Below are 22,428 nucleotides of genomic sequence, written 5' to 3'. Positions count from 1 at the left end.
GGATTGACTGAATCGAAGCCACGATCAAAAAGCTGGTGCCACATCCACAATTATTTTTTGAACTCGTGGTGTACATCCTGCCCACTTTATAAAAAAAAAGATTCAAGGCAGTTTACAATAGGACAATTAATTAACTCAAAAAGGGCCATTAAAAGTACAAATATTTTAAAAACAGGTCAAAACCATTTAGAATGAAGAAGAGAGAGGTATGTCAGATGATTTAATTACAGAAATGAAAAAATAAACTTAGCTCTAAGCTTCCTGGCAACAAAGGCCCCAAAGGAAAGTTTTCATTGTCTGAAGATGAAAACACACCAGTTCACCTGACAATGGAAATGCTCTCCTGGCACCAAATTCTAGGAAGACGATGCGTTCTTCTAAAAACCCAAGCGTTGTGCTTTCACTTATTAAAGGAAGGCTGGTATCCAGGTGTCTTTCTTTAAATCTTATTAACATGCTTAAAAGAAGACACTTCACTGAATCAAGCATATGAAATGATAACTCTATAGCTCTAACCGAACTTAAACTGATCTTCTACTCCAGATTTCTGTTCTGGAAACAGCTATTTGCTAGTAAAATTGAATGCCAGGTCTTTGGAAATATCAAGTATCCCCAAATACTGAAAGAATCATAGCAACTAATGGTAATTAGGGAAAAATGCAGGAAATAAACGTTTTAATCACAAGTTATCGTTACAGCCTCCAGAGCATCTGGTGCGAGTTTCGATGCTTACACCTGAACGGCAGAAGTGGGGCACAGCTCTGTTTCCCTGTCAAGTCCTCAGAGGACGCCCTTACTAAATGAAGAGCAGGGGTAAAGCCTTCCACCCCAGGTCAGAGGGATCCACATCCTTAAATAATTACGACAGTAATTGTAATAATGAAATTCTAGATGTGGGCGGGGCGGGGTGCCCAAGAGAGAGACTTAAACTGTGATCTGTTGGTTTTCTCTGAAAAAAGGTCTCTGGTGTGAGGCGCAGATATCTGGAAACATGCGGAAGACCTGGTCTGGCAGGGGCTCCTCGGGAGCCTGCATCACGGAGCCGGCGCTGCAGCTCTTCCCAGCCTCTTCCACCAGCTGTCGGACGTAGAGCTGCTCGACCTGGAGGGACATGCACCACAAGGTCAGGGATGGAGGTGGGGAGTGAGGTGGGCCTCTCTGATGACCCCGGGCTGGAGCCATCCATCAGAACCTCCAGGCCGCCAGTGGATGAAGGAGCAAGCAGTCCTCTGTATACTCTCCCCGCAGTGCTCCAGTCTGGCGAGCCAGGGTCCAGAATTCCACCAGTTAGAGTTCATTGCTTTGACTAGAGTTAAACAAGGGCTGGCAAAGTGCTAATCTGTCAACTTAGACCTTAAGACAACTGAACAGGGGCGACTCCTTCTGAAAAGGAGGTTTTGAGTTATAAACAACGACCTAAACAAAAGGAGGGGAAACAACGTGGACTCTGAGAGTCCTGGAACATGAGAAGATAGTTCAGGGGTGAAAAGGGGTGAAAAGAAAGCATCTCCTTCCCCCACCCGAAGCGCTCGTCCAAGCCTGCACGCGGGTGGAGCCCCCCCCAACCCCGGGCCCTGCTGCCTGGTCCCCAGCCAGACGTGCAGGCTGCAAGGTCTGGACGCGAGCCCTGAAGCCGCCGGTTCTCACCTGCACGAGAATGAGCTTGGAGCGCAACGGGGTCATATCTGGAAACTCCTCTCCGAAGCACAGCACCACCCTGCTGTCGGGAAGCCGGCTCTGGCTGTTGTAGAACTGCTGCAGCTCTGCAGGGACACCAGCGCAGGGCAAGGTGTTGGCGAATCCTGGCCTCGCGACCCCCTGGGCCAGGTGGACTCAGGGCTTCCGCACCTGAGCTCGTCCCCCTTCGCGGGGCCCCTTCTACAGAAAGCCCCCGGGAGTTCTCTGGCCAGCAGCCTCAGGGGACCAGAGTGACTGATTTCACACGTCCTGACCTTCCAGGAGGAACTCGCGGGCGTGGGATCCTAGCCACACGCCTCCCAGGATGACGGCAGCCTCGGGCAGCACTCCCGTGCGGGCGTGCACAAGGTCACTGTCTCAGGAGGTGGACACGGCTGCCCGGGGACCTTGCCAAGCTGCAGATTCTGACCGCGCAGGCCCGAGCTGGGGCCTGAGACTCTGTGTCAGTAACCAGCTCCCAGGGCCCGGGGACAGCCCCCAACGACGTGGCAAGGCGCTAAGTTCCTTAATCCTCCGACAGCTGCACAGGGAAAGAACCGCACAGGCGCCCCCTCTGCGGGCACCCCCTCTAGACGCCGGGAGTCAGGCAGGGAGGGGCCTCTCCTCCGCGGGCCACCCCTGGACGCACAGGTGGGAGGAAGGCGGGTCGGGACTGACCTCGGAAGAACTGGCTGGTGTCGAAGACCTTGACCACCTCGTCACGCTCCAGCTTGTTGGGGCCGCCCCTGCCCGCCGCGGCGTTGCCGCTGTAGAACACGCGGCCCTGGCACTGCCGCTTGACCAGCACGCCCTGCCGGCTGCTGTGCAGGAGGACGCCGCGCTCCAGGTGCCCGAACAGCTTCCGCGTCACCTGCCGCTGCCGCTCACTGGGGATGGCATCGGCCGGCGGGAAGCGCACCAGCTCCAGGCCCTCGGGCCCACACAGCTTGCCGCCGGGCAGGCCGGGCTGGCCCAGGGACAGGCGGCAGCCCTCGGGGCACGTGGTGGTGGTCTGGCCCATCAGCTTGCCCCCGTAGTAGAAGCTGATGACCATCTGGGAGAAGGCTGTGGGGAGACGGGAACAGGTCAGGGGCCGCGGGAGCAGGGGCCCCGGTCCCTTCTGTGCCAGCATGGCCGCAGCCTGCCTTTCTCCCAAGGGGGGGGGTGGCTTAACCCTGGGAGTCTTCGGCATTCTGGGGAAGTTCACGCACCCCTTCTAGAAATGATGTTTTTATAAGCATGAATAAATACACAGAATCGCTAAGGAAGCCAGTGATTCAAAAAATAGTAAAAACTGCTGGAGGGTCCTCCCTCCCTCTGGGGACGGTCTCTAATTTACAAGTCACGGCTGAGGGTAAACGATGTTGTGACAACTTAAATTCTTCTTCGGAAAATAACTCCATCTCACAGGCCCTGCTCTACCACTATCATGTACACAGCATACGATTTATACTAGATGTATAATACATATATACACGTGCACGTACATGAACGTACATATATACGTACACACGCAAACACACACACACAGTACTGCCTCCGTTCATAAGGGAAGGAAATGCTAGATCTGATTTCCAGGTTAGTGAAAACAAAGATGTCACCTTTTTCCTGACAAATTCACAGTCGCCTTGGGGTTCCCTGAATTTCCAATTAAGAATCTCTGCAAAACCTTTCCTCCAAACCTGTTCTCAGGAAGAAGTCTGAAAAGTTCTCAAATTAAGGCAACGTTTCCCAAAATGTGCCACACGTAAGATGACTGGGGGGCGGGGGGAGACAGCATTACATAAATGAAGAGGTTATTCCATTTTCAATATTCTCTCAATCTCTGACAGAAAGAAAGCCCTAGTTTGGTGCCGATGGACCCTTAACACGTAATTCTGACAACCTCCCTTTCAAACGAGGCAGAGAACCTGAGCCTCTGAGCCTTGGGTGGGGGTAATACAACGGCCAGGATTTCTGAACAGTGTGTCTGGTTGCCACTGGCTTTGCTTTGGCCGCCGAGTTCCTACTTACAGCAAGTGGCACTGGTTCCACCTGTACAGGCCATGACAGATGGTCCCCATTTAAATTAAACTTCATTTTTTAAAAGTGAAACTTAGAGAAAAGTCAGACATTAATAATAGTCCAGGCGGTACCCAGATGTGAAAACCAACTGCGAAGGCGGGGCTCACGTGACCACTGTTTGTTTGGGAACCTGTAAACTAAGGTGAGAGTGAAGACAACAGGCAGTCCAGGGACACCCCCAGAGGGAGCTGCATCTTACTACCTCAAGCTACAAGAAGTACACACACTACCAATGAGCCTGGTGAGTTCAGGGCACCTTCCGAGTGCCCCGGACCCGCCGAGGGCTGCCCCTGGAGCCACACAGGCTGTGAGTGGCCCAACTCCGGGTGCCCCAGAGAGCTGTGCAGCACACCACCTGCCCCACTGTCAGGGGCGGCCCCACGAGCAGCCCGCCTGGCCTGGGTTAACGCTGCCGTGCACTCCTGATTCCTCGGACCCGCCCGCTGGGCTCCGCTCAAACGGCACAACTCCCTGCTCCATACCCCAGGCTCCGTCTTCTCTCGCGTCGGAGTTCAGCGGCGTTCCCAAATCACGCGGGGTTGTGGGTCAGGGCTTCAGGTGGTCCAGTCCAACGCGTTTACTTGACATTTGGGGAAACTGAGGCCCGGGGGGGCTCAGCAGCACCCGCATCCCAGCCCGCGTCTCGTCCCCCGCTCACCACCCTCCCCACGTGCCGTGTCTGCACCGCCTAATGCTCCGCGCTCCGCTCCCCACGCTCCAGAGCAATTCTGACCTTTGTCCCAAATGGATGAAACGCTCCAGATTGACTCTGTCACCGCTCTGCCCCTTTGCCCTGTCATCGCCCAGGCCTTATCTCATGCCAGCGCCTCTGGGCCGTGTGAACGGCTGCTGCACAGGTGCTCCAGACAGGCCCAGGAGGGCTGTGCAAATGGCCCCCGCGGAGGGGCGGCGCGGGCTGGCAAGGCCTGAGCGGGGACACGCGGCCGCTCCAGCCGAGCGGTGGAGGCCCCGGAGGAGAAGCGCCTCAGCCCGGCCACCGGGGAGCGCAGGCCAGCCTTCCTGCGGATCTAAGAGCCGCACGGCAACCCCGTCCTGCGCCCGGTTTAGCCACTCGCCCACCGAGGACAGCCCTGCTGGGGGACAGTCTGACCACGCTGGCGGCTCAGCACAGATGTCAGGGGCACGGACTCTGGAGCCTGGGCGCCTGGCGTGTGGCCCCAGCTGGGTGGCCCGGGCAGCGGCTCCACCACTCCGAGCCTCAGTCTCCCCGTCAGCAGAGTGGAGACGACGGCCCCACCCCGCTGGGCAGCTGTGAGGACAGCGTGGGCTCGCATTGGTGTCCAGCACGTGTAAGCACCGCGTAAGCGATGGTTAAATAAACTGGGACAACGGGACAAAAGACGAGCTGCGCAGATAAGACCCTTGAAGTTACGTCCCATCCCTGGTCTCACAGCCGTACCGTGCTGAGCCCAGTGGTGGGGACCCATTAGCGTACTGAGTCCTCAAAGCGACCCCTTGAGATGGAGACTGTTCATAACGACACCATTTTCCAGGTAAGCAAACCGGGGCATAGACAAGTGAAGGCGCTCGCCCCGACGACGCGACTGCTAATTTGGGGGCCTGGACCCAGCCCTCCCCAGCAGGCCAGCTCCTTGCCTGCCACCCTGACAGTTCCAGACGATGCCCTTGACCCTGGTCACTTCAACGACACAGTCGAGAGCACACGCTGGCGGCCCGAGGCGCGTGTGGGTCCGCCAGCACAGTGGGGTGCTGTCAACACGTGTCTGTAGCCAGCGTTTTACATGGGATGTTTCACATAAAAATCCAGACCTCTGGTTTCTCTACAGTAAACGGGGAAAGCAAGGCTGGCTGGGTCTGCGAGTCCACAGGGCAGCGCGGTGGGCATGGGGTTCCACTTTGCCACACTCCTTACCGCTCCCTGGCGCCTTTCACCTGTCCGCTTCACTCACTGCCTCTGCCCTTGCCAGCTTATTCACCTAGCGGTGGGTGTGTGAACGAAACAGAGGGACCGAAGTCCACAACTTCTACAAGAACGTTTTAGGACTTTCTCGGCATGAGGGAGTGGCTGTGAGTCTCCTCACACGTGGAGCGCTGAGAAGCTCTGGAACAACCCGGGAAACTTCCTCCCTAAACTGTCTTCGCTCACCCAGATGCCGCAGCCCTGTGCCCGGCTACTCTTCTGCCCCCAGAAAGCATCAGTCAGCAGACTCCCTGGGCCACGGCCCTGTGACCCAGGCATAAAGCCGTCTCAACAACAGGCTCGCACCAGATGCCTGGGTGTGAGCCCTGCACCCCTCTTCCCAGCTGTGGGACCTCGGGCCAGCAATTTAACCTCTAAGCCTGTTTGTTTCCTCTTCTGTGAAGACGGAGTTCTAACAGCCCCCAGCTCGCAGGGCTGCCGTGCAATGCGTAAGAGCTCTGAGAACAGGAGGATTGTTTTCTTTATAATCTTCTAGCCTGGGTGAGACCTGGCTCCACCCTCCCCCCAAATACACCCGTCCCCTGAGGGCCTTGGTCGAGACACTGCTCCCTTAGCCCCGTTTCCTCCGCTACACCAGGAGGCCCGAAGCCCGCAGCCCTAATGTCCTGTGGTCTACCTTGATGAGTCAAGCCGCTCGCTTCTCACAGAACAGGGCAGCTACTGGGGAAGACACCGCCTTCCTCTGCCCTGAAGATGCCACCAATGAGCCTGAATGTAAATTCCAGAATCCCCAGCAACACTAGACAACCACGTGGCCCAGGCCACCTCTGCCCGCGAGGGACAGGGGCACAGACGGAACGGCCCAGCTCGGCGGCCCACGAGCTGCGTGACACAGGGTTTCTGAGCCTGTGCAGTGGGAACAGTAACAGCACCTACCTAGAGGTGCTGCCGTACTGAGATGAGGCCGTGAAAGTCTCAGCACGGATCCTGGCACCCAACTAGCACCAGCTTCACCACCACCACCACCTCCGTCATCATCAACACCGTCACCCTGTCGTCGCCATCATTGTCCTTAGTATCCCGATCGCTACAAGCCTGGGCGTGGGAGAGGGTATGTCAGTAAAGGAAACTGACCCCAGGAACGCTGACCAATTGTGTCCCTACCAGAAAGCTGTAATAACACTCGCTAAAACCTCAGAGCACTCTGGTGAGGGGGCTGCCACCGTTGTTCCTACTTTATAGGTGAGGCGCCGGAAGTTCCGAACGGTTCCGTTACTCCACCTGGGGTCACACAGAGCTGGGCCTCGAGCGTGTCTACGCCCACGCTCTTCCTCCTGCACAATTACACCCAGAAAGAACTCTCTGGATCTGTTGGTCCGACCCAAGAAGCAGCCCAAGAAGACCACCACTTGCTCCCAAGCCAAACAGGGAGAAGGAATCGGACTCCCAACTGCCGACACTGGATTGCGCTCGTCCGCAACCCTCGTGGGCCCCCACGGGTCCGTAGAGCTTTGTTCAAAGAGCTCGCCTGGCCCGCCCCCGGCCCGCCCCGAGCCCCTCCGTACCTGCGTGGTGCGCGTCGTAGGTGCTGTACCCTGGCACCAGCGGCAGGCCTGCTGGAGAGAGACAAAAGCAGCGTGAGACCCAGCCAGACCCCCAGCCGTGTGCGGGGACCCAATCTCCTTAGGAGCCGCACGTGCGTGCTCCTGAGGCCCCGCCGCAGGCTTCCGCCGCATTCAGGGTGCTCCCTCCCGGCACAGCGACCCTCGTTTCATAAAGCCAGACCTCAACCCGACGGGTGGGCAGGGGGAGGAGCCTTCCCCCGGGCTGTGGGATCTCTGATCGTGTGTCGGCGTGACACCACGGGGCCACACTTCCTTCCTGCCCCAGGGTCTGCTCCTGAAATACCCCTGCACTGCGGCCCCTCACCCAGGCCTTGCCCCGGAGGGGAGCCCGGAGCCCAGCGAGTGTTCCCGGTCGCGCTGCCGCAGCACAGGGACCTGGCGCGACACTGTCCCCCAGCAGCCTGGCCAACTCTGAGGCCGCTAGGCCAGCTGTCACCTCCCGGTCTCCCACAGGGGACAGCGGGGCAAAGAGGCGAGGGAGGAGGCAAAGATGCCCGTGCCCACGGAGGGAGGGTCGTTTCAAGGAGCGGGGGCGGGGGGCATGAGAAGCTAAGAAAAGGGCGAAGGCCTCACTTAGTCCTCACGACCCCGGGGGGGGGGGGGGGCAGGTCCCGGTGTCTCCATTTTATAGTCAAGGAAACTGAGGCTCGAATAAGATATGCAACTTCCTGGCATGGGATTCGAATCCAGGGCTCCAAGCTCTCCCCATCTCAGACGCCCTCGGCTATCCTTGGCTCTCAGGGGTCCTCACATCACAAGACTGTCCTAACAGACCTACGAGCCCCGCTGCATCTTCCCTCTGGTCTCCCGCCCCTCCGTCCACCCTTCCCAGGGGCACAGCGGGGCGCACCACCGCCTACGGGAAGGACACTGTGCCTCCAGGGGACAGTGGCAAGTGGGGCGCGAAGGCGTGGCCGGGCTGTGCCCTCGGGCCCGGAAGCCACGCCAGCTCTCTGGGCTCAGTCACCTTCAGGAAAATAGGGATCATGGTAGCCTCCCCGCCCACCCACCCCAAGCAGAAAGGAGTGAAGGCCTGAAGGCCGGCAGCCATGGGAACACCTCTGGGGGGCGAGGCGCCCTCACCTGCGCTGGGCTGCTGCATCCACCAGTCCGGGAGGAGCTGACTCCTGCAGGCCTCGGGCGGGGAGGGGCTCCTTTTGACCATCCCCATGTAATCGTCCACGGGAGGCTGGGGCAGGGGCGAGAGAGGAGAGCGGTGCTGTCACTGGGTTTCCAGACTTAACTGAAACCACGCTGTCATCTCTATCGCACGAGATGAAGCAAAGTTTCACTTTGCATCTTGAAAGATCCAAGACAATAAATCCACCAGGCCGAGCGGTCAAACCACGAGACCGAAGCCCTGGCCTCTGCGGGGCCCCTCCTGTGTCCACTGGCCTTTTCCATGGAAGTGCCTATTGCAAAACCGAATGGCCAGGTCACGCAGCTGCCCTCACGCCCTGGGGAAGCACGCGGTGACCTCAGACACAGTCTCCCGCGCTCCAGCCCATCTCACTCCACACGCCACGTCTAGACTCTCCACCTCTGCCCCATTCCTTAAAGGAGGCTGGCAAATCCAATTAGAAAACGTTCTGAAACCTGCTCTCGCTGTGATCCTCACGTGCCAACGCAAGTATCGCCCTCTCTTAGCTGAGCTGGCTGGAAAGCCTTGTATGGAAAACGGGACATCACTGGAAAGGAGTGAAGCCAGGAATTCACTGGGTGTCTGCCAGAGCCCACCCAGAGACTCACCAGCTGCCATCTGCAGGAGAGCCGGGCAGCCCGGAGGAGGCTGCATTGTGTTATCTGCGTTCTCTCCCTCAAAGCACTCCCGATTCTATTATTGCCCTGTGAGCGCTGAGAAGAATCTGGAGAGCACCCACACCCCCTTTTGCAAGGCCGTGCGGAATAATTTTAGCTAGGCAATGTCGGCCTTGCAACGTGCAAAAAAACACAGCTACGCAGCGAAAGGCAGCTAAAACTAGTATTCAGAAACGCACGTGTTTTGCCTAAGGAGACCCCATGAAGCCTTCACTTACAGCCTATGAACTATGCGCTTGTGTACGATTCTAATAAGCCTGGTTATACGGCTTTCCAACCCATCAAGGACTGAGAGGTGCGTGTTAGTAAACAGGCAGCCCCCAGCGCGAGAGCTGTACGACGATGTGTATCATGGCGACAACCCCAGCAGCAAAGAACGTTTACTTTTTCACGACAGCCTGCCTGAAGAGGCAGGGGCATGTATGGTGCCACTCAACACGTGTAAAACATGACAAGTTTAGAGGGAACTTCACTGATGCAGAGCCGGCAGCTCAGCCCCAGCCCTCGGGATGAAGGACAGGCTGTAAGCTGCAGGGGGCTGACCGGCGGGCCGAGGCTGGCCTCGCGAGGACGGCGGGTCCTCACGCCCCACCCCTGAGCGAGCGAGAGCCCGAGGCCCCGCATGCCTCGGCGGAGCATTCGGGATGGTGCCGCTCCCCGCCGCTCTCCACCGAACACGCGCAGCTTCTGTCGGGGCCGGACCTCCGGAAACGCTGCCCCCGCTCACCTCCTTGATCAGCTCGTCGATTTCGGAGCGACCGCACTCCATCTCTGTGGCTTCGCTAATGCAACCGGGGGCCACCACGCCTAACTTGCCTACGGAAAAACGGACAAACGCGTGACAGCCGGCACTGGGGCATCACAACCGTCATCAAGGCCACAGTCAGAGGCTTTTTCTTAAGGCTAGGCTGAGGGAAACGGAAGCCAATACGCGTCTTCAGTGGTTTGGGAAAGGCCGAGAAATCCTTCTCCCATGCTGCTTCAGTCATCTGGTCAGCGGGAAGCGGGCTGCTGCTGCGTCCACTCAGAGAACCAAGGCAGCATTGGTCTCTTCCTTCTGTCTGCTGAGATCTAAGATGAACTCACGTCTGATCTACTCTGCACCTGACAGAGGTTAGAGTTACCAGCTAGGGCATCTGAAGACAGGCAAAGACTTCCCGGCAAAATGTGTTTGCAGGTTGGAGTCTTTTTTTTTTTAAAGTTAACGGGCAGGAAACCTCATTTTGGCCTTTCCCAATAGACGTGTGTGCATCTGTGCACGCACGCGGCGCACCGTAAAGGCCCGCGGGTGCCCAGGCTGGAACCCGCCTGCGGCGGGAACCGTCTAAAGGCACACGGGTGTTCCCACGACAAGCACTCCGGACCCGGCTAGTTCCTTCCCCCCTCTCAGGCCTCTTCCCCAGCCAGAAACTCACCACATTACATTTATCCATGTGAGATGTATTATGACCAACAAACACTCGTTTGCTGGAATTCATCAGTCCCAATCATCTATAGAACTGACCCACTGTTTCATCCGGACTGAATATTGATTTGATTTTGATTTGAAAAAATCACTCAGAAGCTGCTGATGGGGGAAGCAGGGGGCAGGTGGGGCACCCCCAGAGTAGCCAGCAAAGCCCTGAGGTACCGAGGAGAGTGCGCCCACCTAGGCATTATGCAAATGCAAAGCTTCTCTGCCCCCTGAGAACCGCTGCTTCTGTAACATCCACGCCTGCAGGTGACGCTGGCTGCGCTCTGGGCTATAAACAAGCCAGGGTCGCCTGCCTGTTCAAGCTTGGCTGACCTTGTGGGTGGGAGGATTAAGAGAAACTTCTCTATTCCTTCAAGTCACAATTTATTATACTTGGCGATGATGAAAAATTTATCCCAAACTGGAAGTAAGATGGCAATAGAGCATCCGAGAGTATTAGCTAAGAGGTGTCCCCCTAAGGGCCATCTGATTCTCCACGGGGAACGTCAGTTTGTTTGACTTCCTACTGATTATCCATGAGGGTTCAGACTCAGTAGAGTTAGGTGTTAATTCACAGACAACTAAGCTACAAATGATCACTAGAGAAGAGCGCCCCCAGCTATGGTTGTGCTGCCCGGGCAGGACACTCACAGGTTCGGCTCAGCCTTCTGCCTTTCGCTGACCGTGCGCACCTGCGTGGCATGTTCTGTGAAGCAGTCTTGGGTGACAGCACACTGGTGCCCTCGTTAGTGAGTTCAACAACTCTCCACCCCAGGCTCACCATTTATTTCTGAGAGTCACGATTTTAACTTTAAAAATTATGTATCAACATTTTCAACCTCCCTGCGGTGGGAAGAGCCCTCTCAGAAACTCAGAATTCCTGCCCAGCCCTAGGCAGTTTTCAAGGGTTCTGTTTTCTTCCCAGCATTACTGGACAACTAACTAAGCAGCTACGAGGAAAGGATGCTGTGCTAAGATTCTAACGGCTACATCAAATGGCTAAGAAAGTCAACCTGTTGAAAGAACGTTTTAACTAGGGGTGGTAATTAGGTTTCATCTCCTGGGCCAGCTCTAATCTGTAGCAGCTGCAGAGCACAGCACTTTGAAAACGCCTGAGGCCCGATCTGAGCTCAACACATCCTGATCGATTAGTGATGTCTGACCAGAGCAGAGCGTGGACAGCAGGACGGGGGGATGTGAGGCAGGTTTTTGCTATTCTGCTTTAATCTCCTCACAATTGCTTTCCTGGGATTTTACAGCGGGAGGAGACTTCAGGAATTATCACAGCTGGGGGTTCCCAAACAACGGTCAGGATCTAATATCTAGAAGCATATCCCGTCTCCAGCAATGAAGCCAACAGTGCTCCACCTGCAAGTTCATTCAAGAACTCTGCCCTCAACCCCTATCAGCCATCCCTCCTTTGTCCACCTTATTTTCTCCTAGCCTGCTCCGCGAGCTGCTAGAAAACAAAAGGAATCCCTCATCGGCACTGTTCGGGGAGCCTTGCTCCCGTCCAAGCCCGTTGCTGAGCCCCAGGGAGGCCCCAGCACTCGCTCCTGGTCCAACAGTCAGCGAGCAGCAATGCCAGCTGCCACCCCGTCTCCCGCCCCTTCCTCCCGTCCGCTGCCTCTCAACTGGAAGCTGCCACAGTCGGCAGATGGTGGGTGAGGTCAGCGGAAGGAGACCTCAACCTCTGCTGACATAAAGGAGAGAACTATTTGTTTAGCTGGACCCCATGGGCGGCGACTCGAACCCCAGACCCAGGCGGCCTCCGTTGGGCCAAGTGCCCATAAAGAAAGGATATAAAGAAAGGATACTTACATTTTTGCTCCTCCTCGGGGACGATTCGGTAAACTTTATACGGTTCAGAAATGTCCAGCTGGGACCGGTCTGTCACTTCCTCAAAATCCGGGCTCTTGTTCAAAGCACAGCGTAACCTCGTCTTCCATGTGGCCGGCTCGGCCTTGTCCCCTTCCTTAAACTTCCCTTTAAAAACGGCCCAGGCCTGAAGGAAGGAAAGAAAACACATGAAGTACCCAGCTGGCCCCGGGACCATGCACACCCAGGGCCACGGGCAGGCCCTGCTCTGCTCGCCCTCCTGAAGGTCCTCAGTCAAGGATTTCAGGGTTCAGGGACCCCAATCAGACCACTTCCTCTGACAGAAGTGAAAAGACCCAGGTCGGGGCTGGGGGCAGGGGGAGGGGGTTCCAGAACTCGAACCCAGGCCCAAGGACACACACACATGGATCTTGGATCTGTCCCCTGCAAATCCTCCCCGGGACCAGAGGGCCAGGAGGAGCCTGAGGTCAAGCAGCGCAAAGAGGAAGTTGCACATGGTTTCACTCGAATGTTCAAAACAAAGAACAATTTGTTGCTTTTTCAAATCAACCTCTAGCTACAACGCAGCACGAAAAGGGAACATTTGCAAAGAAGTCTGAATGTGGTCATCCACTGCCCTGCTACTTTTAACAGAAATTTTGTTTTGCATTTTGGCGTTCATTCTAACCTTCCCCACCCCCTTCTCCCCTACCGCTCCCCAGGGTACTGTTTAAAATGCAAACAAATGTTTTCCCTCTCTGTGGGTTTTTTTTTACAGCTCTGTTTTCTGACCTCTCCAAACCTTAGAATCTGAACTAGGACCAGAAATTCAAAGCTGGAAACTTTAAGTCAAAATGTAAAATGGGGCAGTATTTAAAAAAAAAAAAAAAATTAAAAACACGTGGATGGGCACAGTTTTTAGATTTCAAATTTGGAATACCGACACACCAATCAGAGGGTCACTACTGTCAGGTGAAACTAACGTTTGGTGTCAGGCAAAATCAGACATGTCTTCCAGCCTAAAATAACAGGAGATCTGGAGGGAATTCTCAACCCTCACTGGGGAAAATGAAATTCTAAGAGCTGACTTTCCCCAAGGTGACCCAGTCTGGGATTAAAAACCAGCTGTTCTGACTTCCAACCCAAGGAATTTCTACTTCAGCAAGCAGCAGGCAGGTGTTCCCAAGCTTAATGCATATACCGATCCCCTGGGAAGCTCGTTAAGATGCGATTCCTGGGCCCTGCCCCTCAAGAGTCTCCTTGGGTACCTGTGGGTTAGGTCTGGGAACCCGTATCTTTAGCCTACATCCCAGTGATTCTGACTTAGGTGGCCAGGAACTCCATAACACCCTGAGTCAGATTCCCATTTAAAATAGTCCTGGTAGAGCTTCCCTGATGGTACAGTGGTTAAGAATCCACCTGCCAATACAGGGGACACAGGTTTAAGCCCTGGTCCGGGAAGATCCCACATGTCGCCGAGCAACTAAGCCCGTGAGCCACAACTACTGCGCCTGCGCTCTAGAGCCGCGAGCCACAACTACTGAAGCCTGTGTGCCTAGAGCCCGTGCTCCACAACGAGAAGCCACTGCAGTGAGAAGCCCACGCACCGCAATGAAGAGTAGCCCCCACTCGCCGCAACTAGAGAAAGCCTGCCTGCAGCAACAAAGACCCAACGCAGCCAAATGAATAAATAAATAAAATTTATAAAATCGCCCTGGCTTTTCCCCCGATGTAAGACAAGTTCAGTGCCTGTGCTCTCTGCTCAGCTGCCGCCCTAAGCTCAGAGTCTGCAGTCTTACCCGCGGTAAAGGAACCGGAGAAGCTCCCTTGCTCATACGAGTGAGCACGCGCAGTCACTTCCTCCTCACAGACGCCGGACTCCCCTTTAGAAACATGTTTAAAAGTAAATGGCTTTCAAGCCTTTTCCGTCCTTTTCTCTTCGTTTATTAACTGCGTCACAGACCAAGCACTGATTTATGTTTTTCATAGAAATTTAAGTGTAAACTGTGTACACACTGAACAGTAATTTCAAATGTGCATTTACGTTAAATGCGGTTTCTCCACCTGGCACTAATGACATTTGGGGCTGGATCACTCTTCGGGGCGGGGGCCATCCTGGGCACGGTGGGAGGTCCAGCAGCATCCCTGGCGTCTACCCACTAGTGTCAGTAGCATCCCCTCTCCCCGCTGTGACACCCAGAACATCTCCAGACACCACCAACTGTCCCCTAAGGAAGTACTATCATGACTCACGCGCATCCTCATTTGAGAACCACTGAGCTGGTAATCCGCGTTACCAATGGGACTGGAAGACCGTGGATCTGGGGGCCATATTAGGCCGGCTGGGGTGTATCCAGAGCTGCACAGCCCACGGGGCACTGCCGTGGGCACTCGTCCATTCAAAGCTCACGCTCACCCCATCAGGAAAGCCAGATCCAGAGAGCAAAGCAGGGCCCCACAGTCAGGACGTGCACCGGGCTGCATCGGGTGCCCCACCGCCAGCCTGCCCTGAGCCCTCGCAGGGCTCTCTGGCCAGCTCGAAAATACCAGCTTACCTGGGTGACCTCTCAGGACTCTTCAAGAGCAAATGCTAGACAGAACAGAGGGATCTGAGGCCCGTCAACAGCCACGCAGCGGCTCAGAATACACCAGAACCCACGTCTCCCCTGTCCGTGCGCTGCTCTGCACTCGTCAGCAGCCAGCGTTAAACCCGGGACCACCGGCTCTTCCCCATTTAACATTATTGTCTCATAGAGAACAGACTTGTGGTTGCCAAGGGGGAGGGATGATTGGGAGTTTGGGATTAGCAGATGCAAACTATTAAATACAGAATGGATAAGAAACAAGGCCCTACTGCAGAGCACTGGGAACTATATTCAATTTCCTGTGATAAACGAGAATGGAAAAGAATATAAAAAAGAATATATATATGTATAACTGAGTCACTTTGCTGTGCAGCAGAAATTAACACAACACTGTAAATCAACTGCACTTCAATAAAATTTAAAAACAACAGAAAACAAACATTACTGTCTCATTTTGTGCTTTAAAAGTCAAATGCGATTTTCTTCCTCGAAGGCCTGCTGAATTGGAAATATCTGCTACGAAGTACGTTCTAATTTATTCAGGCCTGTCAAAAGCCTGGTCAATGGCAGAACAATTAACGAGTCGTAACCCTCAGTTAACTAGATCTTCCCCCTCAACTTTATGAAAAGGAGGCAAAATACTTTTTTAAGAGTAAGTATGAGCTGATATCAGGGCCTCATCATACAGTCAGGGATAATACAAAATGAGCTAATGTCTTTTTCAATCTCCTGTCTCTGGTCCACACCTCGAAGCTGCCCTCACGATGACACCTGCAGACAATGAAGGATTCTCTGGTATAAGCGGCTTCTTACAATCCCTAAGTCAGGAAAGCAGGCTCATTTTTTTCCTCTTAACTCATACATTTTTGAAAGGTTTTCTTTGAATGTTTGCAACGAAATGTTCTCTACTTAAACAGAAAATCCCCAAGATGGCTCAAGGCCTGACTGCTGGCTTCTTCCAACAGCAGAACTCTGTTGGTGGACAGGGCAGAGACGTGCCCCTTGGTGGATGGAAGTAAGCACCACTTGGGGACAGGCCAGACAGGTCTTCCACCACGTGCATGTCCACCAGCCCAGGATGTCACCCTTCGGGTGGCCGCCCAGCTCTGGGTGGGCGCCTGGTCTCCCTCCCGCCCCCATTCCTGCCGAGATTGTGGACTCATTTCAGATTGCCACACTGAGGGACTGCGTAATCAACGGAAACATTGGGAATCTTGCACATTTTTCTCAACGCTGTTGAAACGGCCATGAAGAACATTGCATAAGATGTATAAATCTGGGGCTCTATTTCATTACCCCCCAGAGCAAAGCGGGAGCAGGGTGAAAGGAGAGGCCTGCATCTCTGCCGGCAAGCCACAAGCAGGGCTGTGCAGCCACTGGTCTCGCCCCCAGTCCCCTCCTGAAGCAGTTTTACTGACGGTCAGCTTCCAACTGTGCCCTTCGCACCCCCACGCCTCTGCTTCAATCTGTTCATCCTGGCCACAGCCCACTCCTAGCAGGCTTCTCAATGGGGACGGGGGCATCTGGCAATGTCAGAGGCATTTTTTGTCGTCACAGTGGGGCAGAGGGTGCTACTGGCATCTAGAAGGTCAAGGCCAGGATGCCGCTAACACCCTCTTAGGTGCACGAGATGGACCCACACAAGGAACAATCTGGCCCCGGGTGGCGGAGCCCTGGCTCACAGCCATCTATGATCGAGAATTCCCAATCGACTGGCTGGACCTTGGGCAATATTAAAATTTAGACGGAGCCGTTCCCAAGAGAAATTCCCTGAGATGCCAAAGGCAAAAATCTTCTCCGAGAGAGGAATCCACGAGGCCACCAAGGAGGAGAAAGGAGGCATGAGCAGTGCCCAGGCTCCCGACCAGGGCTCCCTGAAGGGAAGAGCCTGCCGGATGGATGTCCAGGCCACGAGAGCCCCCTTGAAGGTAAGCGCAGAATGTCCGCACGCGCCCACTTTTCTTGGAGGGGCAGGCAACTGGCATCAGATTGTCAAAGAGCTATGACCCGCGCTACACAGTAACAGAAGTGCTAAGACGTGCAGCCCCCCTGCAACACCAGGCAGAGACGTGAAGGACTGAAATGCCTCACAAGCCAGCTCTGACCTATCAGTGCTCTGCTCTGGGGCCAAGGTATAATCTCTGTCATTTTGGCTGTGTTGGGGACCGTCGTCCCAGCTAAGGGTCCAGTGCTGTGCTGGGGTCCTGCAGGCCTTTGCTCCCCTCACTCATGCACGCCTGGGTCTGGCTCTGCGCCCCCCACACCCTGCTCAGCCTCCTGGCTCCTTCCCACACTCACTCACTCTCCCCTCCTGGACTCTGGCCCCCAAATGCCCACACAACAAGCACATGTAGCAGCAGTTTGCAACCCAGATTCGGAGTCGGATCACCTCTGCTATGTCTGTTTGCAAACATGGAGGCCTGGCCTCACCCTGGACCTAGGGCTCCAAGTCTCCCAAGGGGCGGAGCCCGCACTTCTGTGACCCTGCTGACCGATGGGGGATTCTGATGACCCGGCTGGGCTGCAGAGCTGGGCTGCCCTGGCTCCTCTGCCTGGATCTAGGTGATGGGTACGGCTAGGGGTTGGGAGCCTGGGCTCACAGCTGGGATGCCTGGGTTCAAACACTGGCTCCATCATCCAAGAGCTGGGAGATCTTGGACAAGTCACATCTCCTCTTGGAGCCTCTACAGAACAAGGACAGGAACGGCACCTACTGCATAGGATTGTGTGAGAGGAAAACAAATCAAACACGTGCGGCTGGGCCTAGCACAGAGCAAACTCTCAGTCAGTGCTGCTGTCTCAGTGCACGTGGTGGAACTACACGGCAGCTCGCTCCATGCTTGGGGTACTGATGATTCTCAAGGGAAGTGGACCAGTTTTAGACACCAGCTGCAGGTTCAGGACACCCACATGACCTGGTCCCAGAAGTGATGACAGATGGTGTCTCTCTCATCTGAGCTGACCCTACAATGCCAAGCAGAAGTAGCACCTCTGAAAGAATGAAGAATTAAACCTTTCCTAGAATTCTAAATGGAATTTAGGGGGCAGCCCGGGGGAGAAGGTCTCAGTGTAAAAGAAGTATTTTCTCTCTGTGTTTGCCAGTCCTCATGCAAAAGAAATGGTAGCGCAAGGGAAGAAAGTGCTCCGTCTTCCTCATCGGAAAATGCCAACAATATACAACATACCGGGAAAGTGGTGAAATCGTATGACAGGTGTACAATCACCTACTATATTTTTTGAGACACATTCGGCACTCATTTGTTTTAAAAAAAAAAACTGGATTAACTTTCAAGCAAATAAGCAAGACATCAATCACTCAACAGCTGCACCAGGAGCTCACGATGTGGCAGGGAGGCCAAGCCACTACCTTGAAGATGGAGGCGTCCACTTCCTGGTTGTAATCCTGTTTGCCAGCGTGTTTCCAAGGGATCCGGAACATGCTCTTCTCGTCGTTCTCCCAGATCAGCCCTGGGTACATGGTACTGTCGATCTGCTCAATCAGCCACTGCCGCAGCCGCCGGCCGCCGTTGCGGTCACACATCCTTGGAAAGAGAAAACATAGCCTGTGAAATTACATAGCCGTCTAATCACTCACAGCACCCCAGGTACTCAACAGCCAAGCACTGCTAACAGGAAAATCAGAGGATCACGACACAGGTGCCAGCTTGGGGGAAACCCACGGATCCAGGAACTCCGGGCCACCTGCTGTGAGAAGACAATGCCGGCTTCCAGGGCCTCCAACCCCGAATGGAAACTGAAAGCTCGCTGGGAAATCTGCAGCTGTGCCTCACAGATGTGGCCCCGACTAAGGCTCTGGCTGTGCTCTTTCCAGCTTTCACCCCCTGTTCTGTTTCACGCAAACACAGCCGCATCTGAGAGCATCACTCATCGTTCCATTTTTAGCAGGAGATGGGGGAAATCACTTTCACCTTTTCAGGTGCCCTCAATAAGCAGTCCATCGCTCTGAGAGCCAATTCCATGACTTAATGCCCCACTGGACCAGCATGCGTGAGCAAACATGACATTTGTGCTCTCCGAGAAACAAGAAATCCTCAAGGCTATCCCTTCTAGATTGCCCCTTCACAGCTGGTTTGGGAATGGGACCAAGCTGGGGTCCCATTCAAGTCTCACCATCTCTCAGCTGGGTGAGCCTGGATCGTCATTTAACCTCGGAGTGTCAGCTACGCTGGCTGACACACCAGGATAAGTGCAGATACCGGGCGTTGTCATGGTGAGGACTCAGACGACACATACAGAGCACCTCACACAGTGCCTGGACCTGAGAAGATTCTCTTTAAACAACACGTTACTACTGTCCCAACTTTCCTCCTCAGGAACTCTTATGACAAACTGGGAGATAGAGGACAAGAGTGAGGAAAAAAACTGCAGTGACAGAACAGAGCAAAGCTAGCCTCTCCCAGAATGCACGAGAATCTGGGGGCCTCAACACCCCGGGCGCCCAAAGACACCCTTGGGAAGAACATTCTAGCCAGAGCAGACAGCTTTCCCAACAGCACAGAGAAAGAGAGCGCGACCGTGCCGTATCGACTCACAGCCCACGTTTACAAGAACAGGGTGGAAATCCCCTAGGCGGTTGGACAGACGCCCACCCCAAAAAAATCAGCATTTCAGTTCTTCCGATTAAAATGTGACCGCTTCAGGCCAACAAATTTGAAACAATCACCAGTGACAAGACATAACATCCCTAAGAACATGGTCACATCCAGAGCCATCCTGGTCCGTAAAGCAAGAAGTGTGTGTGTGTTTTGGACACTCCAGCCACCCCACAGATGGCTATGCGGTCGGTGAAGGGGTCCAGGTCCCAGGTAGCAGGAGAGGAGGTGAGGGCCCATGAGCGCCACCTGTAACTTTTTCATCCAATTAACTCCAGCTGCCCGTTTGTGGATTCAAAAGGAGTGAAGCGTGTGAAATGGGAACTAGACTTCGATTTGGAAACTGTAGACCCCAGCGAAGGCTTTTCTCTAACTAGCCCTTGGGAAAGTCACCTGACCATCTCTCTGAGGCTCTCCTCATCGGCAAAGTGCATGGATCTCAGAAGTCCCAGAATTTGAAAACAGTCCCTCGTGTTTATAAACTGGAAGGGACAGATGTGGAAGGGACACCTGGTGAGAGAGATGAAACAACACCACCACGCACCCCAGAAAATAACTTGGCAGGGCAGAGATTCCCACTGGCCTTTCCTGGAGGAAAGATGGAGCATCTCCCCTCACTTGAGGAAGGAGCTGTGTGGAGGAGGGCGAAAGGGGTCAGAACACAAAAGAAGGCTGGTGTCTGTGCATCTGTCGATTAAATGAAATGTCCCCACTCGTTAGCACTTTGCTCACCCCCTTAGTACAAAGTCCATAAACTGGAGTCCGTGCTCCAGGAGCCTCCTGAAATAAAAAGCAAAGTTTCGTTTGTACAGGCATTTTTCTAGAAAGCAGGTCAACACCTTCTCATCAGGATTTCTAACGGATTCATAACCCCCAAACTGTTAAGGACGAATCTCGTGGTGATTTATAAAAAGAAAAAAAAAAGGTAAGAGAATGGCATTGAGAGGAAGAGTGAGTCAGAGAACATGAAAATACTCTAGAAATCATCTAATCCAGCCCCCGCTTCATTCAAAAGACAAAACTCTGAGGCCCAGAGAGACATCCCAACCCCCAAGGCCCCCAGCAGGATCTCGTTTTACTCACCCTGCAGAGAAAAGCCACGGTTAAGTGAGAGGATCTCAGCACATGGACAGCTCACCTGAATTGTCACCGAACCCCCCCCTCCAAGATTCTAAGTGGCGTTAAAAGCCTAAGATTCTCTTACAGTGTGATCCATAACGATTTACTGAACACTAACAAAATCCCACCAAATACAGAGCCAGGAAACGTTTATAAGCCCAGTCACATGTTTAAAACTTCCTCTTCCTTGATTTTTAGGTAATAATTCTCTTTATGGCCAAGTCCTATCTGGAGCTAATCTGCATTAGCTATAAATCGGCCGGCGATCAGGCTTCCCAGGCAGGAGGTGATAAGAGGCTGCCCTGGGCCCACCCAACCCGGATTCCAGGAAGGGCCTGAGAGGTGGCGCAGGTGCAGGACTCACCTTCCCCACGTCTCTCAGGGCGCCTGGTCATTTGCCCCGGACACCCGTAAGACCCAAAGCACAAAAGCCATTTCTCCTTCTGGTCCCCATCTTGCTGAAATACCTAAACCTCTCCCAATTCTCTCGAGAGGAAACTGCATAATCTAAAAGGACTGTCATTCAAGGGCTGGCTCCTAACTTGGCTTTCAGAAAAGGTGGGTCACATCCCTCGTACGCTGGGGGGTAGTTTAAACTCTGGAAAATCCAGTCTCTAGTTTCCATTCACAAAGCACTTCACCGCTCTGGGTAAGGAGCACACCTCACCTTAGAAAAGTCTGCCCTTTGCCCTGGGGCTCATGTTACACCAAAATGCTCTTTTAGCTGTGAGCCCTAAGGAGACTTTCTTGCCAGGAACGACCGGGCTATTACGGAAGCAAAGGACCTCCACCCGCACTCAGAAATCTTACTTGTCATCGATGAGAATTTAAAAATCCAGCCCGCCCCGCTTCACAATCTAACCCCACCAGCGCGGCTGGACAAGAGGCAGTTTCACAGTTATGACTCCAGCCCGGTTCCAAGAGCAGGATTTGAGCGGGAAAGGAGCAGGTCTTATAACAAGGGGGTCAATATTTCCCCGCTTTCTACGAGCCATTCTAAAATTTTCCGTGCAAACCAGATTTTAAGAAAAACGAGATTATTTAAAGCATCAGCCAATCTCTGGGAGCAGCCGCACCTGGATGCTCGGTTCGGATTCAGGAGAAAACGAGGAGAGAGAAAACAGACCAAGACTGCACGGCCGCTGCCTCCGCGCCAGCCGACGTCCGCGCCCCCGGCCCGAGCTCCCAGCCCACCGCCTACCTGCGCCGCCTCCCGCCGTCCGCGCCCCAGGCCCCGGGCCCACCTGCGCCGCCCGCCGCCGCCCGCGCCCCAGGCCCACCTGCGCCGCCGCGCGCCGTCTGCGCCCCCGGCCCAGGACCCCCAGCCCGCCGTCCGCGGCCCTGGTGCTCCAGCCCGCCGCCCACCTGCGCCGCCGCCAACCGTCTGCCGCCGCCCGCGTTCCCACGCCCGCCGCCGAGCTCCGGAGATGCGCCGCGGCCCCGGGCGCCCGCGCTAATTTAAGGCCGGGGGCGGGCCCGGCGCGCAGAGCGACGGCCGTGCCGGCCAATAGGCGCGGAAGGGCGGGAGGGGCCGCCCAATGGGAGCGGCGCGCCTGGCCCGCCTTCTTCGAAGCGTTCGGCTTTCCGAGAAATCACTTTGCTCGGAGGCGTCGGCGGCCGAACGGTCCGCGAGTCTTCCGGGGTTCGTTCCGGGGGTCCCGGGAGTGTCCGCAGGAATTCCCGAGGGCCGCGGGGGCCGTCCGTCGGCCCAGGTCAAGGTTAGGGCGGATGGTGGGTACCAGATGGCGTAAGT

At 54.9% G+C, this 22,428-nt stretch overlaps 1 protein-coding gene across 5 annotated transcripts; it reads right to left on the bottom strand.

The window, feature by feature from the left end:
- Window positions 1-45: 45 nt before the first annotated feature.
- IRF8 (interferon regulatory factor 8) lies at window positions 46-22,097 on the bottom strand. 5 transcript variants are annotated; one of them, XM_082677230.1, is made up of 9 exons: window positions 22,041-22,097; window positions 18,311-18,485; window positions 12,362-12,545; window positions 9,815-9,903; window positions 8,353-8,458; window positions 7,210-7,260; window positions 2,356-2,742; window positions 1,648-1,763; window positions 46-1,101 (listed from the first exon to the last, which is right to left on the bottom strand). In XM_082677230.1, exons 2-9 carry the CDS (start codon window positions 18,482-18,484, stop codon window positions 925-927), a joined length of 1,284 nt encoding a protein of 427 aa, XP_082533356.1. In that variant the 5' UTR covers window position 18,485; window positions 22,041-22,097; the 3' UTR covers window positions 46-924. The 5 variants fall into 5 exon arrangements, with proteins under 5 accessions (XP_082533356.1, XP_082533357.1, XP_082533358.1 ...); XM_082677231.1 differs by lacking the exon at window positions 22,041-22,097 and adding an exon at window positions 21,956-22,011; XM_082677232.1 differs by lacking the exon at window positions 22,041-22,097 and adding an exon at window positions 21,752-21,875.
- Between the last annotated feature and the right edge of the window lie 331 nt (window positions 22,098-22,428).

Source organism: Grampus griseus (assembly GCF_964374135.1).
Source record: "Grampus griseus genome assembly, chromosome: 19".
Taxonomy (NCBI): Eukaryota; Metazoa; Chordata; class Mammalia; order Artiodactyla; family Delphinidae; genus Grampus; species Grampus griseus.
This window is presented reverse-complemented; position numbering and strand designations above follow the sequence as displayed.

Bases quoted from the DNA above. Each gene is read 5' to 3' on its own strand.
- IRF8 (XM_082677230.1), bottom strand. From the start codon at position 18,484: ATGTGTGACCGCAACGGCGGCCGGCGGCTGCGGCAGTGGCTGATTGAG. The intron at 12,546-18,310 runs GTAGTGGCTTGG...TCCTTCCTTCAG, and splicing joins TGGACGCCTCCATCTTCAAG to GCCTGGGCCGTTTTTAAAGG. The intron at 8,459-9,814 runs GTGAGCGGGGGC...CCCCTGCCCCAG, and splicing joins TCGACGAGCTGATCAAGGAG to CCTCCCGTGGACGATTACAT.